At 57.8% G+C, this 17,500-nt stretch overlaps 1 protein-coding gene across 1 annotated transcript; it reads left to right on the top strand.

Moving 5' to 3' along the window:
• Nucleotides 1-2,361: 2,361 nt before the first annotated feature.
• On the top strand, nucleotides 2,362-7,555 carry AQP8 (aquaporin 8; the record flags this gene model as incomplete). Its single annotated transcript, XM_084270864.1, has 5 exons — nucleotides 2,362-2,624; nucleotides 4,764-4,890; nucleotides 5,837-6,051; nucleotides 7,070-7,204; nucleotides 7,513-7,555. 5 exons carry the CDS (start codon nucleotides 2,362-2,364, stop codon nucleotides 7,553-7,555), a joined length of 783 nt encoding a protein of 260 aa, XP_084126990.1.
• Between the last annotated feature and the right edge of the window lie 9,945 nt (nucleotides 7,556-17,500).

Genomic DNA, 17,500 nt, shown 5'->3' with positions numbered 1-17,500 from the left:
GTTTAAAAGCCAAGGACACGGGGTTAATCTTCACTTTTGGGTTGGAACCTTCCAGTGCTCTGGAGCTGTTGGTGCTCTGGGAGACATTGGCAGCCGCCTGTACGGCCGTGGTGTGGGTGTGATAGCATTGCTGTGCTGTACAGGGGCCAATGTGCTGCCTCTGGCCTGGCCAAGGAGGAGCAGAGCCATAAGCTGGCTGCCCAACTCTGCTGCCTGGTGCTAGCAGAGATCTGGGGCAGCTCCCAGTGCGCCCATGTGCTGCCAGCATTGCTTGTGAGGCGCTTTGAGAGCTGCTGGTAAGAAGCACCAGATGATGCGTTACACTGATCTCTCATGATAAATCCCCCCAAAAATAAACAAAATCTGGATTCCTTTTGCACGAGTTACAATCCCTCCCAGTAAAACCCTCGTCTGGGTGCACTGGGAGGTGTGGTGATGGATAGATTCGATGTACCCGTTGGAAACTGGCTCGGGGTGACTGTGCTCTGCCAGCTGATGAGATGGAGTCGGGTATTTTCCTAGGCTCCAGGTCTGTGCAGGGGTTTGGAGAGGAGCCCCAGGGACCAGGTGACCCCACCACTCCCATATTACAGGGATTCCATAACCTGCAGCTAAGACCCTTTGTTTGTAAGAAATAAGCTCTTGGGATGGGAAATGAGTTGACAGCCTCATTTAGAGGTGCCTGAACTGGGATTCCCTGGTCCCTTCAGCCTGACCCTTCTCTGGTGGGTGGCCAGCAGCAGCCTTCCCTTGGGCAGGCAAGTGGAAATTTCCTTCCCATCCCAGCATCTTGTGAAAACATCATAAACCATCTGTGGTGTTCTTTACCCTTGCTTAAGAGGGGATGGGGGGGGGGGATAATCTATAAACCCCAATCCTTAATCACCCACCACAAACATGACGTGCTGCTGGCGATTGCTCAAGGAGGTGCAACGCTGCAGTAGGTGGGCTGCACAGCTGCTGCTCAGTGCAAGCTGTGCTGCAGAGACCTGAGCATCACCCCTGCCTGCTGTGCCTTTTACCTGGCTTTCTGCTCAGTGATCCCTAACGGGCTGCAGTGGGGTTTGGGGAGGTTTTGGATTAAGTATTGGGGTCAATAATAACAACTTCCAAAGCTCTCACCAGCATTTTTTTTTTTATTGGAGAACAATGTGAAGGGGATACAGATGGTCAGAGCTGGCTGGTCCTGCTTCAGGAGCTCTGGGCGGGATGGGAGCTGAGGGTTAGAGGCTTTGATGAGAGCTCAGGCAGGCTCCCTTGGTAAGTCCAGGTAAATCAGTCACTGTACTGGCTGTCTGGGGTCTGTAGGAAGAGGCTTGATGACAGATGTCTCCATGCCCATCCTGACTTTAAGGTTTTAAAGCCCTTTAGGTGTTACTGCAATAACACAAAGTAAATCCTATGTTTGCCAGGCACGAGGGGTACCGCTGTACAGCAGCTTTAGAAGGAGGCATCTGCTCTCCACATCTAACCTCAGACAATGCCCTGAGTCCTGGGCTAGCTCCAAGGGGCTTCGTTTGCCTCCCCCCCCCCCCCCCCATGTCAGCACAGAGCCACTGGATTTCCTTTCCCAGGGCACAGCCTCCCCCCTTCCTCCTTGTGCATCCCCTTCTGCACACGTTTTGGGGCTCTCAGTCTGTACTGTGCCAGGCACCAATCTCTGGTGTGACACCTGGGCTCAGAATTTATTTTCTTAGAGATAGCTAAGCCTGGTCCAGCTGGGGTTTTTCCCTCCCTGGAGCTACATCAGTCTTTCACAGGGCTCCTGGCTCTGTGCATGCGATACAGTGGTCCTTCAGCACGTGCTACCTTTTGGCAGCACCAGCAGGTAGAAGCTGCCCAGCCAAGTGGGCTAGCTGGGCTGCACACAGGTACCAGCACAAAGGTATCTGCAGGTATCTAGCCAGGTATCTACACGAAAGCGATCACGTCCTGAGACTTGGCAGGGAACCCTAACACAGTAACACATGCACACACAAAAAACCATCATGGAGGAAAAAAAAACTAACCCCAAAACCTTGAACCAAGGAGCAGGAGTGATAAAGAGCTTTTATATTCCTGGGGGTTGGCCCAGCAGCTTTTATTGCCCTTTTTTTTCTTTTTTTTTTTTTAGCAATGCAAATTCAATCCATCTTTTTAGAGCCTCCCACCTGCTGCCTCTTCATACAGGTCAAGAAGAGCCTGCCAGCCTTCCAGACTGACAAGTTGGGTGCACCTTGGAGGTCCTCACCTATGCACGAGGACCCCTCAGAGACCTGAGATCTCCAGTTTCTCCAGCACTCTGCTCCACAGCATCTCCTCCATCCTGCCTGCGGGGCCAGCTGCTGCCAGGGCTCTGCCTGCTTCGTTCCAGCCCTACTCATGGCTCCTTCCGAGCATGGTCACCCCCTGGAAAAGGAGTCAAGGCTGGACATGGACATGGACATGAAGCCCAAGTCCTCACGACCTCACTGGTATGAGCGTTACATCCAGCCTTGCGTGGCCGAGCTGCTGGGCAGCGCGCTCTTCATCTTCATCGGCTGCCTCTCCGTGGTTGAGAATGTGGAGGGCACAGGGAGGCTGCAACCCGCCCTGGCACATGGGCTGGCCCTGGGGCTCACCATTGCCATCCTGGGAGACATCAGGTAAGAGGGGGCTGGCACCCCAGGGCTGCACATTCCCCTGCCCACCCCCACACCTCTTCCGCGCCCCTCACAGGGTACAGTGTGGTCGCTGCTGCAGGGATTCTGTGTGTGGACAGGAGGAGATGCTCATGTCTCCTCCTCACATGCTGCCTTTAGGATCTTTCCTGCCCAAAACTTGGTGGGTGCAGCAGTGCCCAGCTGCCACTGAGCCTCTCAGTTAAGAGCACAGCCTCTTAGGTGGTGCCCATCCGTCACGCCTCGGGCCTGGGGAGTGCACTTGGCTGCAACGGTTTATTTTTAGTCTATTTTAACAAAAGCAGCCAAAGCTGAGATGTTTCCTTTTAAAGGTATGTCAGAACGAAGCATTTTGACCCAAGTGTGGTACTTCCCTGTGTGTTTTTGAGTGAAAAGTTTGGATTCCACTTACAAATGGTTTCAATTCCTCAAAAGCAACACTTAGACAGACCTGCTTGTTGAAAACGGTGTCACTTGATACTGAGAGAGTGATTTGTCCTGAAGGGAGAAGCTGAAACAGTCCCTGTGGAGTTTGATTCCCTTCTCTCCAATCAGCTCCAGGGCTGGATTGGCTCCAGGCTGTCCCTTGTTCCCCCTGCTCTGTCCTCCCCACCCCCCATGCAGGCTGGGGAGGGTGGCTCAGCTGGGCTCACATGTGAGCCCTGGAGTCCAAAGCAAACTGGCTGATAAATTATCAGTGCCTGATTAGGAGGAAAAATGCCAGGGGTGAGGCTTGTGTAATTGGGACTCAGTGACCCGGGGCACATGTGTCGGCTGAGCCAGGCACCCACCGCACTCCAAGACCTCAGCATAGCAAAGCCATGGACCAGGGCAGCAGCATGGGGGGGCTTTGTGATGGGGGAGTTGCTGTAGAGGTGTTTTTGGGGGTGCCAGGGGTTTCCCATTAGCTCTGAAGCCAAGAGGACCTGGCTCAGGATCTTGGTCAGGGAGATATCTCAGTGTGAAGTCAGATTTTGGGAGATTTGTGTCCGGAGAGGCTGGAGAGGAGCCTGGCTCTCCCCATGCTGTGGGCTGGCATTCAGCTGCAGATGGGTCCTCCCTCAGCTCCCAGGCTCCCACCTTCTCAGGGCTGTTTGCAGCCAGAGCCCTGTCCAGCTGAGACACTTTCTAGCCTAAACAGCACAACCTCTTGCTCTCGTATGATGGGTCCTTAATTACAGCTGAAGAATAAGATATAATTATAGTTCCTAGACACTCTGACTCATTGCCTTCACCAGCAATTATTATTAGGGCTGATTGGTTATGAAACTTGTTCATTAATGCGTGTCCCGTGGTAATCTGTTTTAATTAGAAGGTAGCTTGAGCTTGTCTTGCATGTGGTCTTCACAATGAATGATTTAGGTCCTGTGGCAAGGCGAGTGCCAGCAGCTGCCAGCCCTGCCCGGGTGGTGGTGGTGGGCAGCAGGCAGGGGTGAGGGGAGACCCCTCTGCCTTTGTGTTTGCATTGAGCAGAGGGAGATAAACCCCAAGAATCCCAGTAGAGCCCAGTGAGTGCTGGTGTGGGCAGGAGTTGGCCTCAGCCCTGCTTGACAGCGCTTGTCTGGTTCTTCCCCAGGGACTTGTGTCTTGCCCAGCTGGGTACAGGGTCTGTCAGTGCCTCTCCTGTCCTAGCAGCAGGGGTGGGGGTAAGGGAGGAGGACTTTCCTCCCTGCCCAAGCCTTTGCCCTTGGAGGAGCCACTTCCAGAGAGTGCTGGGGGCTGGGCTGGGCTGGGCTGTGCTGCTGCCCCAGACAAACCTCTTGCTGGGGGATGTGGGGGTGGGAGGGCAACGGTGTAACCCCCTCCTTACCAGAGCCTTGGGCAGGGCTTTGGTGCACCCCACACCCAGGAGAGACCCCCTTCTCCCCACGCTTTCCCTGGCCGTGCTGTGGCAGCTTCTGGAAAAATCTGTGGGTCCCTGGAGACCCATCCCTCAAACAGCCCACAGCAGGTCCCTCCCACCTCCAGTGCTGTAGGGAGGGGTTGGGTATCCAGCGTGAAGGTGCTGCTGCTTCAGGGACTGAAGCAAAAGCAGTGCTCAAGCCCCCAGGAGCAAATCCCATGCTGCGGATGAACCCCATGCTGGGGATGAAGCCCTCACTGATGCTTCTGTCTCTTCTGCAGTGGAGGCCACTTCAACCCTGCCGTGTCCTTGGGCGTCTGGCTGGTCGGTGGGCTGAACATCACGATGATCATTCCTTACTGGGTCTCCCAGCTCTGCGGGGGGATGATAGGAGCCGGCCTGGCAAAGGTACAGACACCTGTGGGGTCTCTTTAACCAGGGCTGGGGTGCAGGGACTCCCCCTGCTCTGCCAGAGCTGTCCTGGCCAGCCTCGACCTGCTGTGCACCCCTGGGGTCTCCAGCAGCCACCTGCAGGATGTGGGGGGCGGCGAGGGGGATGTGGTGCATTGGTTCCACATGTAATTAGAAGCACTGATTTCTCACTATGGCTCAGGGGTTTGCTGCGTGGGCATGGGGCTTGTCTGGCACTCAGGGTCAGGGTGCCCAGTTTCCCATCCCGGGTCTTTCACGGTCTGGCTGCAAGATGCAGACAGTGTCCCCCCCTGCCCCCACCATAGGCTCAGGTCCAGCAGTGCTGTGTGGATAATTCTGTGTAGATACACAGAATTATAGAGGTCGGAAGGGACCTCCAGAGATCAAGTCCAACCCCCTGCCAAAGCAGATTCCCTAAATGTGGGGGTGCCACCTCTGCACGGCACTCCGGGACCTGGCTGGTTAATTCCTGGCTGCAGCTGCTCTCCCAAGGTTGGTACAGAGCGATGTGTGGTGGGTACCTCTCCAGCTCCCGCAGGGTGTTTGCCGGTGCCGCTGCTTGCAGCACTGCGCTGTAAGGTTCATTTATGTTTGGTGCTGCCTGCTCCAGGCACCCAGGCAGCCGGTACCCAGCGGCTGGTGCCATTTGGCTGCTGCAAACCCTTGAGCAGCTGGGTGAGGCTCATCCCGCTCACAGGGCTGGTGGCTGGCTCATTATCTCGGGAGACACGCTAAGAGCCTTCGCTAATGAGTTTATATTTGCCAGGCGCTTAGGGCTGGCTTTCAGGAGGAAAGTGATGAGATTAGCTCCTCTTTAACCTGATGCTACGCTCGCCCACGCTGCCCTGACAGCGAGCACATATGCCCGTTAAAGCCCACAATATGGAGTGTGGATGGCATAAACAGGGCTCCCCCCGCGCAGGCCGTGGCGGCAGGCGAGCGGTACGCGAATGCCAGCGGAGGAGCCTTCAGCGGCATCGCAGCTGACGAGCAGATCCCATCCGTCCTGGTGGGTGAGATCGTCATGACCACCTTCCTGGTCCTCGCGGTCTGCATGGGCGCTGTCAATGGGAAGACCAAAACCCCTCTGGCACCTTTCTGCATCGGCCTCACGGTCACGGTCGACATCCTGGCAGGGTGAGTTTGTGAGTCTTCTCCCTGTGTGTGTTCCCACTGGCTGGCAGCTGCTGTCGCCAGACAGGGTGCTTGGGCAGGTGTCAGGATGGGACCGCAGGCAGTGGGGATGGAGCTGGTGCTCAGAGCTCCCTGCAGTGTGGTTAAGCAAAGCCCAGGGAGCAGCTCTACGCACTGGCTCACCGCATCAGGGCTCCCCTGCTCCCTTCCCAGCTGGCACCACTGCTGTTGCATCCTGCACCAGGGAGGGGAGATGGGATGGGATGGGATGGGATGGGATGGGATGGGATGGGATGGGATGGGATGGGATGGGATGGGATGGGATGGGATGGGATGGGATGGGATGGGATGACCCCCTCGCCACACACCACAGGAGCTGGCCAATGACCTCCCCACCCCCTCTGACATTTTCGGGGAGAGACACAGGGTGCAGCCTGGCTGGGTGCAGGAGAGGCAGCGGCTTGAGCCCAGCGCGTGGCACTTGAGCCAAAGCAGCGTTTACAGGTACCTGTTACAGGCTGATAAAACCAGAGGGCCATGCAGGTGATGTTTGTTGTAGGAAGCCCTGAGCAAACAGGAAAGTGTTTATCTGGAGCCATTCCGTCTTGGTGGCTGCTGGAAGCGCTGCCAAGCTCAGCCTCGGCACGGGCAGGCGTTCCGGGCGAGCAGCCTGGGTCCTGTGCCACTGTGATCAGATAACGAGCGCATGCAATTATGAATGTTAATGGGCTGTTTAGTTAAGGCAGTGCCCCCTCTAGCGGGATTCAGAGCTCTTATTTAAACACTGCACAAAACACGCCTGCAAATATTGACCTGCTGCCGTTTCCTTTAGCCTGTCAGCGCTGTCTGTTGTCTCTCCTGGCCTGCTCTGCTACCTACACGTGGCACAGAGCTTTCCCTGTTTAAAAGTCCATCTCCCAGTAAGCCCCAAAGCAGACTCTGTGCTCGTGCTTCCTCCCTACGTGCTGGGTTTTCCCGCCGAGGCCAGGGGACTGATGCAGCTGGTTGGTTCCTCTTTCAGAGGCGGCGTGTCCGGAGCCTGCATGAATCCGGCCAGAGCCTTTGGACCAGCTGTGGTAGCAAACTACTGGGACTATCACTGGGTTTACTGGGTAGGGCCCATGATCGCTGCCCTCCTTGTTGGCGTGCTGGTGAGGTACGTAATGCTGGCAGTGGCGAGTGGAGCCTTGTGGGCTGACCCCCCCCCTTTCCTACCCTGCTGTCTTCCCAGGGGTGCTGCCCAGCTGCTTTTCCAGGTGCTGGAGACCCTACCTTTTCATGAGGATGGGGTGACAGCACAGATCCTGTCTCCAAACCTGCATGTTTGCTCTGTCTGTGTCTTCTTGAGGGGCGAATTCGGGCCCAGGCTGGTGCTGGGCTCTCATGGTTGCTGGGTTTCTGAAGCATGTTTGCGGTGGCAAAAACCCCACTAACCCTGAATTTCTCTCTTCCACCTCCCCAAAGGTTCTTGATCGGCGACCAAACCACCCGCCTGTTCCTGAAGTGATGCTGGGCACGGGGCCACACGTGTGCTGTCATCGCTGACCTGCTGCGGGCGGCCGGCGCAGCTTAGCACAGCCAGTGTGAAACCTGCTGCCCCAGCTCCTCACCGTCCCACCGCCCCTCCACAGCCCCCAGGCAGCCTGTGCTTGGGAGATGGTTCACTTGACATTGCAGGGACAATGAAGGGCAGCCCGGCTGGACCAGGCAGCCCCGTGCTGGTGGCAGAGCCAGGCACCACCACTCCCACCCTGGTCTCTGCCAGCCTGTGCTGTGGCTGAGGGACCCGGCTTCCCAGGAGCATCCTCTGACCCACACCAGCACCCACAAAGTCCCAGCATCCCCTGGCACTGGCTGTGCACAGCACCTGTCCCAGCAGGGCTGTGCAGTGCCAGGAACCCTGTGCCCTCTGGGGTGGACACCACTCTCCCCCACTCAGCCAGTCCAGGGGGTGTGTGTGGCTGTGGCTGGCAGCCTGCTGCTGGGCTGCTCTCCAGGAGCTTCCCAGGGTGGATGGTGGGAGCTGCTGGTTCCCAAATCCCTTATGACTGATCGCTTCTGAAATTCTTTGTGACGATGTTAATCCTGAGGACTGCTGCAGCTGGTGTCCTCAGCCCTGGCACCTGCCTGTGGGAGCTCCCCAGCCCCAAATGTGGCTGTGGGTGCTGCGAGGCTCCAGGCCCTGCCCTAGGCTGGCTCCTGCACCTGTCTCCTGTTTAAGCATCTTGTGGGGAGCCCTTGTTACACCATGGCAGGATGCTCCTCCATGGGAGCCCACTCTCCAGCTTGTGCCATGGGACAGCTCCTGTCCCCATGCAGGTCCAGGGTGATGCCAAACAGCTCCCTTCCTTGTAGGGGAGGGTGACAGAAGAAGGGAGCTTTGGTGGCAGCCTGAGTTTTGTTCCCTCTCAGCATCTTGAGGGCCAGGGGGTGCAGCACCCATGGAGAGCTTGGAGTGTGTCTGTCTGGCCCCTGGAAGAGGATGAGTGCTGAGGGGCGAGGGGAGGGGGCTGCCTTGGTGGAGGGAGCTGCTGCCATAAGCAGGAGGAGTTGGCAGGAGAGCGATGGAGCTGTGTGGGCACAGGGAGAGGAACCAGCGCAGCAGCTTTACGTCAGCTGGGTAGCCATCCCCTGCAGCAGCACTGTGCAGAGCCCCAATATCCCTCATTGAGGGGACTCACAGGGACCCCACCCCTGCTGCTCGGAGGGCTTGGTGAGGGGTAAACAGGCACACAAGTGAGTCACTCCTAATTTTGTGGACTTAACTTTGGCAATGTCCATCATTTGCCCAGCCCCTACCTGTGTGACACTGAGGTGCCCCTGGGCTGGCCCTGGAGAAGGGCCATACTCCCTCCTGCTTCCCCTTCCCAGTGCCAGGCCACCAGTCTGCAACTGGGGCTGGAGGGCAGGGGGAGATGGGAGTGGGAAAGCTCCAGGATGCTGTGAGAGCAATAGCATCCACACAGGGCTCTGGCTGCCAGCAAGTCCAGAGGAGAACCCTGGGCAAAACAAATCCTTCCTGCCATCCTGGGCTGCTCCAGGCAGAGGCAGAAAAGCTGTTGCTGGGGCAGGGAGAATGTTCCTGGCTTTCTGATGTCCCCGGGGGGCTGGCAGAGCCCTGCACAATGTCACCTCTCTATTTTCAGCTTGCTTTCTTTTTTTCCAGCCCAGGAGGTGACCGCACACGCACGCACACGTACACAAAGCTGTATCCTTTTTTAGAAAGGACAAGGCTGGGGAGATGCTGAAGTGAGGGAATGCCAGAATTAAAGCATCCCTGACTCGGGGAGTGCATGTTTGCCTTCACCCCCTCCCCCAGGCAGCTCTCCCGGGGCTGGGCAGGGGGGATGTGGGACCCTGTGGGTGGGCAGCACAGAGCCCAGGTGAGCTGGGGCACAGACAGCCGCTCATTCAGGAAGGAAAATGATTCAACCCACAGAAGGAGACAAATAGCATGAAGATGTCACTAGGACGGTTGTCATGGCAACACCACCAAAAAAAAAAAAAGAGAAAAAAAGCCAAACCAAAGGCAAAGTCGATGCTTCTTCCCCAGAGGGACCCTGAGAGTGGGTTCTGGTGGGAGCCACAGGGCTGTGCAGAGCCACCATGGGGCCCCCCAACCTGCCCTGGCCCCTGCTCGGGGTGCAGACCTCTCTCCCACAGGCAGCTGCCACGCTCAGGCGCTACAGGCACCCACCTTCCCCTTTTGAGAGGAAGCGCGGCCCCGCCACGCCGCAGGAAACACGCTTCTGGCTGCAGCTGCCTCTGCGCAGGGCCGGCTCCCCCCTGCACCCCCCGGCTCCAGGACCCTTCTCCTGGTGGGCACAGACAAGGGGCTGCAGTTCCATGGGGTGCTGGTGATGCTGACAACTGCTTGTGCTCGGAGGCAGGAGGTGGGGGATGGTCCATGCACGGCTGCTTGTGCTTCCCTCTTTCACTGTTGTGTGTTCAGTATGTTCCTGTCTAATTTGTCAGGGTGACTTTTAATGAAGTGTCCACAATACTGTGTTGTTTTTCCCTGAGTATTATTTGAAGAGCTTAATTTATGCTAATTAAATACCAATTAACTTCCAAGCACTTCATGTGCTTTAAGGACATAAAATACATCTCATTCCCTTTCAATTTCATTTGCATCAGGCCTGACCATGGGTCTGCACCTTGGTTTTGCTGGTATATGGACATACAGACCCAGCCTGGTGCTTCCCTGGTACTCTGTGCCCATTGGGATGGAGCGGACGTGTGTGCTCACACCTCTGCATGATGAAAAGCCTGTGGGGAGCACAGGTACCACCTGAGCTGCAAGAGCCACCAAGGGCTCTGCAGACACAGCACACGTGCTTGCCTGGATGCTATTGGTCCTGGCTGGTGTGAGCACTGTGGGGATAGGGGTCAAAAATCAAGAGTGTGCTCTGGGAATAGCATCAGAAGGACATTTGTCCCTGCCTCAGCCCCTCCTGCCCTCGCACTGCAGCTCTTTCACTCTGGATAAACACCCTGGTTAAATATTGACTGAGGGAAGAAATCACGCTGCTGCCTGTGGTCAGGCTTCCCCGTGCCAGCCCACCACAGGGAACAGACACACGTTTATCCAAGGCAGGAGGCTCCCACCCAAGCCCTGAGTGCCAAGGGACAGGGACTGATCCGGGATGCTCACAGCCCACATCCAGCAGTGGAGGAGCTCGGACCTTAAATTGCAGCCCAAATTCAAGCTGGGCCCCTGCATGGAGCCCGTGGCCACTCACAATCTCTTCCCATGTTTCACGCCTTGCCCAGCGCCCTGACCTGTGGCCAGTCCTCTGGTCCCTGTCGGGGGTGGCTCTGCCCACCCTGGCTGGTGGCTGCGTGGGACGCAGCTGCTGGCAGCAGCATCACGCTGGGAATAGCTGATACGCAGCGTGCAAATGAGCGAATTAATGAGTCAGTTAATTCAGCAGAGTCTCTCTCCTTCCCCGACTCACAGACCTGCCCAGCTCTCTGCCCTGCAGCCTCCCCGGGAGCAGGGAGCTCGTGGCTGGTCACTGTGCTGTGATGGGGAGCCGGGGTGGCAGTGAGATGTGGCACAGGATGCTCAGCAGGCAGTGCCCGTGCATGGGGCAGCACAACTCATCCCTGATCTCCGTGATACCGGGTCATGGCTGGTCTGGGGGGTTTCCCTGTCCTCCTGCTGTTATGAAGAGCTGAGATGGGATGAAGTCCTGTGTTCTGCCCAGGAATGTCCCACGTCCTTGGTCGTGTGTGGCCACAGCCAGACACACAGCCCTGCCTCAGCAGTCCAGTCCCTGCTGGGAGGCAGCAGCTCACTTCCAGCTGGTTCATCTGTCATCTCCCCGGGGGTGCCAGTGGTCCCTTATCGCAGGAGACCCAGCTCCATCCCTGAGCACCCAGAGCTTGTCTCCAGGAGAGGGACAGTCCAGGTGGTAGTCAAAAAACTGGCCGAAGCAGCAATAACTCTGCATGTTGGCAATAATCAGACGGCAGCGCTCGTAACAAGGAGAAATCACCAGGGCTGCGAGCTCAGCACGGCGCCGAGTGGTGCTGGCCCTGTGTGGGTATTTGCTGGGTGGTGGAGTCTCACCAGGGGATGTTTCATCCCACACCAGGCTCACAAAGGGCTTTTCATCTGTGGGCAGAACAACCCCTCGCTGTTCCCCTCCGCCCACTCGCCTGCCGCCTCTCACCCCGCAGTCCGGGAAAGGAGGGGCCTCCAGGGTTTTTCCTTCCAAATTCTCCCCTCAGGAGGATCAGGGGTGTCTGGCAGTGTAGCCCCCTCCTCCAAAGCCTCCTCTTAAAATAGCAGCATCCCTGAGCAGAGGCAGTTCATCAAGATGCCAAGGGTGTGGCTGCGGCGAGGTATGATGGATGAATGCTTTTTGGAACGTGCCCCATGAGAGCATCTGGGAATTCTCACTTTGCTCTTCTGTAAAGGTTTTCTTTGCCCATCTACAGCTGGAAAAATTACAGCCTTAAAAATAAAAGGTGGTTGAATTCCTTCAGCTCATTTTGTCCACCGGGCAGAACCACCGTGGTTGCAGAGGGCAGGCACAGCAATGAGCAGGGACCACTGCAGGTGATGGGATGTTCTGCCCCTCACCAGTGCCCATCAGTCAAGGCTGGACCTGTTCCCACGGCACCGACTGGCTCTTCCACTGCCCAGCACCTCCCAGCTCCCTCCTGCCTGTGAGAGCAAACTGGGGGACACTGGGCCCAGTCTCTGTGAAAAGGAAATTTTAAAAACTCAGGAACTACCCTAAGATCCCATCACTGGCAGGACAGCGGCAGCACCAGCACAGGCCTGGGAGTGGGTTGCAGATGTTTTCTGAAAAAGCCAAGGGGTGTGCAGCTCCCAGACCTCTCTGGTGCTCCTGGGTGTTACATGAACCTTGCAGAGGAGGGAGCAGCCCACGGGCCCTGGCAGCAGCAGCCCCAGAGAGGGGCTGCGTGGGAGTGGGGAGCAGCACAGCTTCTGCAGCCCCAAGGGAGCATGCCAGGTGGTCGCTGCACCCCAAGACATCCAAGGCAGCTCATCATTTGGCTGGCACGTCTCTTCCAGCCTACCCCATCCTTACCTCCCGGGTGTCTGTGCAAGCACACGGAGCACCCTGCTTGCCGCCCTGGGTGCCGGTGCCACCAGGAGCTCCCATGGGTGCTCACAGCCCTGCTGGGGTGCCCCAGGTGGAAGCGTGGTGGTGGCTGCGTGGGCACCGGCACGGGGGTGCGAGGGACAGCGGAGGTGGGCGATGACGCGCGGAGCTGGTGCCGCGCGTGAGCTGGCATCTGTATGTAGGAGACGGGGAGCGAGGCGCTGGCAAAGGGAGTGGGAGTCTAAATGTATTCTGGGGAAGCTTTTAAAGCCCTGCCATTAGCGAGGTCCGGGTGGTGCGAGGACAGGCTGGTGCCCTCCTGTGCTTGGACGGCGCCCGTGGGGCTGGGGTAGGCGCCCCGAGACCGCGCAGCATCCCTCGCCGCTGCGCTGTACCTCCTGCGCCGTCGCCGTGCCGCCCCGGAGCGCTGTGCCAGCCTTCGCTGCTGTATTTACTCTGCAGCCGGTAACAAGGCACAAATGCCAGAGCAGCTTCCCTGCCCATTAGCGTATATGCAAAGAGCACTAATAAGCAACCCCACCACATGCAAAGCTCTGGGCAGGGGCTTCTGCAGACGATGACAGCCGGAGCCATGAGGGTGTTTCACAGAGGGGAGGCAAGGATGTCCCCAGCTCAGCTTTGGGGGCTCGGCCAGGTGGTCCCAGAGCTGACACTATTGCAGAGCGGGTGAGGCCCCGGAGCAAGACTGGTGCAAGGGAAACCAGGGAAGAGGGGCTTATCCTTCCACTTCCCACCCCCTTTCTGCTCCACTCGTCGTTTGATTGATCTTTAATTTCGTTCTGCTGTCACTGGCAGCCCACTTGTGCTCCCCAGGGAGGAGCCGGCACAGAAAGATTCCTCCTGGGAAGGATCCCAGGGGACAGGGCGGCGCGGGGGCCTGGGACCCCCAGAGCCCTTCTTCCCCCCCCAGCTGGTGGGGGAGCGGAGCCACTCGCGGCAGCGGGGGCTGCATCTCCTCTCTGCACACTCGGCGACACTCAGCTTCGCTTCCCCCAGCACTGAAGTGTTTCTTTAACTGGCAACTCTCGAGCTGGAGGGATTTACATTTTAAAGGGGTTTTAAGATGGATTTGGAGAGATGTTTATTTCCAAGTTGGGGTTTTGGGTTTGGGGTTGGTTTTTTTTTTTTCAGCTTTTTCCAGTTTGAATGTTTGTGGAGAGGAAATTATAAACAGGAAGCACAGAGGGCAAAGCCTTAGGTAAGTAATTTGTGCTCTTGAAAACGTGATGAGGTGTCCAGGTTTGGCCACGTAACTCCTGACCCCCGCTGTCCAGTTTGGTGTGAGCATCGGGGGTGGAGGTGTGTGAGCAGCCTATGGTCCCACTCCCTGGGCCATGGGGCCCCCCTCCACACCATGATGTGTCTTCAGCATCCTGTGGTCCCAGGTGGGAGAGCTGCCAGTGTGGCCATCGCATGCCCTCCACCCCTGCACCCAGTGCTTGAGCCCGCTCAGGCTCCTGGTCACCATGGAGACCTGGGAGGAGGATTTTGAAATATCTTTGAGAAATTTGTGCCCCCCCCTCCGCCCCCCAGCCATGCACAGCCTGTTCTTTTTCTGGGCAGCAGCTTCTTGCTGCCCAGCCCCACGCATGACCACATGCCTTGTTCCTGTCCCTGTCCCCATTTGCCTCCAAGCTCAGCCATGACGGAGGTCACTCTGCTGGGAGTGAGCAGCATGGAGCCCACCATGGTCGTGCCACGTGTCAGCCTGGGGACAGCATCCCCTGGCTGAGACACAGATGTGAGCTCTGGAAATGGGCTAAAGCTGCCTCCTGGTCCTGTGGCCAGAAGCCCAAGCAGAAGGGCAGCTCCCAGGAGGGTTGTCACCCCTTCTGTGGGATGCTTTGGTCCCTTCCTAGGACTCCCACCTGGATGTGCACTTACCTTACAGGTGGTGATATGATGGGGCTGGTCAGGGGGCACCTGCCATCCCTGCACTGCAGGACCACCACAAGCCTTCAGGCATGCACCCTCCTCTCCAGGCCAAGCAGAGATCGGGCTGGAACCCCTAACCCAAAGTCAAAGCTGGCAAAGGGCCAACTGCCACAGGGCACAGCCCCTCTCCTCCAGACCCCATGTTATTCCATTGCCCCAGCACGGAGATTTGCCAGAAGCAGCAGATCCTAATGCCACCAGCAAGAGCCCAAGGAGCGGGTTTTGCTTCCGAATCATGAGTTTCCATCACTCTTTGCTGGGTTTCTCAGCTTTTAGAGGGTACCAAACCCCCATTTGGCTTTTAGCAGCGAGGAATCAGAGCGGTGGGGCTTGCAGGCATGGAGGTGCTTCAGCTGCCTGCAGCTGGCTGTGCCGGCCTGGCAGTGAGGGGTGGGAGGGCAGAAGGAGCTCCCTGGAGCAGCAGGACAGGCAGCAAAGGCTCAGCGGAAGGGGAATGCTAATCAGGTTCTGTGCTGGCAGCAGCCAGAATGCTGCACAATAAATAGCCATTTTAATTACTGCACAATATTTACAAGATTGCTTCCTCATTTGGGAAATTAAAACAAATGCTCCATCAAAATGATCAACATTGTACAGAGAAGCACAGGGCTGATAAAGAAATACATTGGCTGCTAATGAAGGCGTAATTGGCACCTTGGTGCTGGTGTGGCTTCCTCTTCTTCTTTGCAACCGTTGTGCAAGGGATGGTAGAGGGTTTCCCCAGACTCCACGGTGCTGGGGTGAGCTGGGGTAGTGGTCTCTGCACTGGGGTCCCTGCCAAAACCACACAGGCCTGTGGTGGGTGGGGACAGGACTCTTCATCAGCTTGGCCCCTGCAAGAAGAGGAGACAGTGAAGGTTGGGTAGAGGATGCTGAGCTGCAAAACGCCTTTCACATGCATCTTTCTCCAGGCCATGTCTGTCTGTCCTGCCTGCTGCCACCACCAGCCAGGAGCTAACTCTAGCCCATCGCTTGGTGTTATTTCCCAAGCTCCAGGTCCTGGGGTCATGTGATGATTGGGGACTCAGCCTTGATTTCAGTGAAGAATGGAGACCTGGAGAGAATCCCTCTGGAACACGGGGAGGTGGCTGTGCCCAGCCCCGGTGATGCTGCCGGTTTGGGTGGGTGCCGGGGGCCGGGACCCCCTCTCCCCGGTGAGCCCAGCCTGCGGAACCCCCCCCCGCACCTGGGTCGGGGCGAGTGGGCGCAGGGCAGCGCCGGGTTGCCTGGGTCCCCCCCCCCCGCCGCGGTCCGCGCACCGGTGAGCATCCCCCGGCCCGGCCGCGGTCCGCGGGCTTGAGGTGGTCGGGTGGCCTTTGGGTACGACGTCACCCCCACCCCCGACTGCCCTTCTTTCCCCTCCCCCCGCGTTCTCCTCAGCTCCTTTCCCCCCCCTTTTTTTTTTTAAATAATTTTTTTTGGCAGCGCTCCCGTTGCCATGGGAACGGTGACATCCTGAGCCGGGCGGAGCTGCCGGGCGGTGCGGAGGGAGCCCGTGTCTGCCCGGGGTGCCCCGGACACGACTGGGGACTCCCGGGGTGGGGGGATTTGGGGGGGAGGCTCCCCCGGGGATCGCTCCCTCCACAGGCAGTGGCGGGGCCAGGGTCAGCGCCCAATTCCCATCCTCCCCCATCCTTCCTGTCCTGAGTCCCCAGCCGCCAGTGCTGCCTTTCCCCTTCGCCGCACTAATTAACTAATTACAGCCCGTGTCAGCAGCTTTCCCGGTTTGATCATTAAACCCAAGACCAGCCACGCTGCCCCCCCAAAAGTCACAGCATGCTTCCCCGGGGCTGGGGGGGTTGCAGGACAGGCAGGGCACCCTGTGGGTGCTGTCGTCGTTGGGATGCATCAGAAATGGGTCAGGCAGAAGGTTCCCAAGGACATCTGAAAAAGCAGCGGGATTTAATTATGTTCAGGTACCTGCTGACAGTCCAGCAAGTCATTTCGGGAGGAGGAGAGATTCCTGCTCCAGTGAATCAGGGAGGGGGAGAAGAGGCCGGATGGTCCTTAATATGCCACATGCTCATTTAGAAAGGAGCCAGCAGGACCCGGGTGGATACAGGCCAGACTGAGCTGGGGGGGGCTAAGGATATCACCTTCCACTTGTTCCAGGAACCGGCAGCCCTGGAGCAGGGAGGATGCCTGGGAAAGCCCAGGTGACATCTTGCGGGTTGTCCTCAGGCCCCAGCGTTTCAGAAGCACCTGGATATCGTGGAGAGGTTGGGAGGAGGAATACAGAGGGAGCACGGGGGCAGGTGGCTGGCTCCAGGGCTGCTGGTGGAGCACAGACCCTCCTGTGTCACTGCAAACGTGACCACCGCGAGCGATGCGGGTTATTGTCACCGCAGCACACCACAGCAGCTCCCAGGCTGCGTGCAGGGGGTGCACTGGCCACGGCCTGATGTCCACACACAGAAAGAAGTAAAAAAGACCCTGAAGACAGGAGCTTCTGTGATGCTTTGTGCCCCCTAACTTGTTGCTCCTGAGTCTCCATGGCCCTTGGAGTGCCCGCAAGCAGGGGATGGGTGATGGGCTGCAGGACTGACATCTGCCTGGGTGCTTTGGGGCTCCTGGCAGGGAGAGGGGCAGGAAGGAGCCAGAGGAGCTGTAGTCAGTGGGGAAAAACCAGAAAACAATTTACAGCTTCCTCCAGATGGCAACCGGTACGATCTGGCTAACAAAACAGATGAGCAAGCGTAAGGGGGGATAAATAAACCTCACAGCTCGTGGAGTAAAGCAACCTGCCATGATTTACAGTAAAAAAAAATCCCCCTTGGGCAGTGCTGAGCTCCCTCCCCTTCCCTGTGCTGGGGTGGGTGTTGTGGGTGCTGGGGCAGGACCCCAGGGATGCCCCAGGGGCCACAGCGGGGCATCCCTCCAATCTGCCACCTGGGGGGATGCCCTTGTGCTAAACC

Source organism: Gallinula chloropus (genome assembly GCF_964237585.1).
Source record: "Gallinula chloropus genome assembly, chromosome: 15".
In the NCBI taxonomy this organism is placed as follows: Eukaryota; Metazoa; Chordata; class Aves; order Gruiformes; family Rallidae; genus Gallinula; species Gallinula chloropus.
Note: the sequence above shows the minus strand (reverse complement) of the source record. Positions and strands in the feature narration are given on the sequence as shown.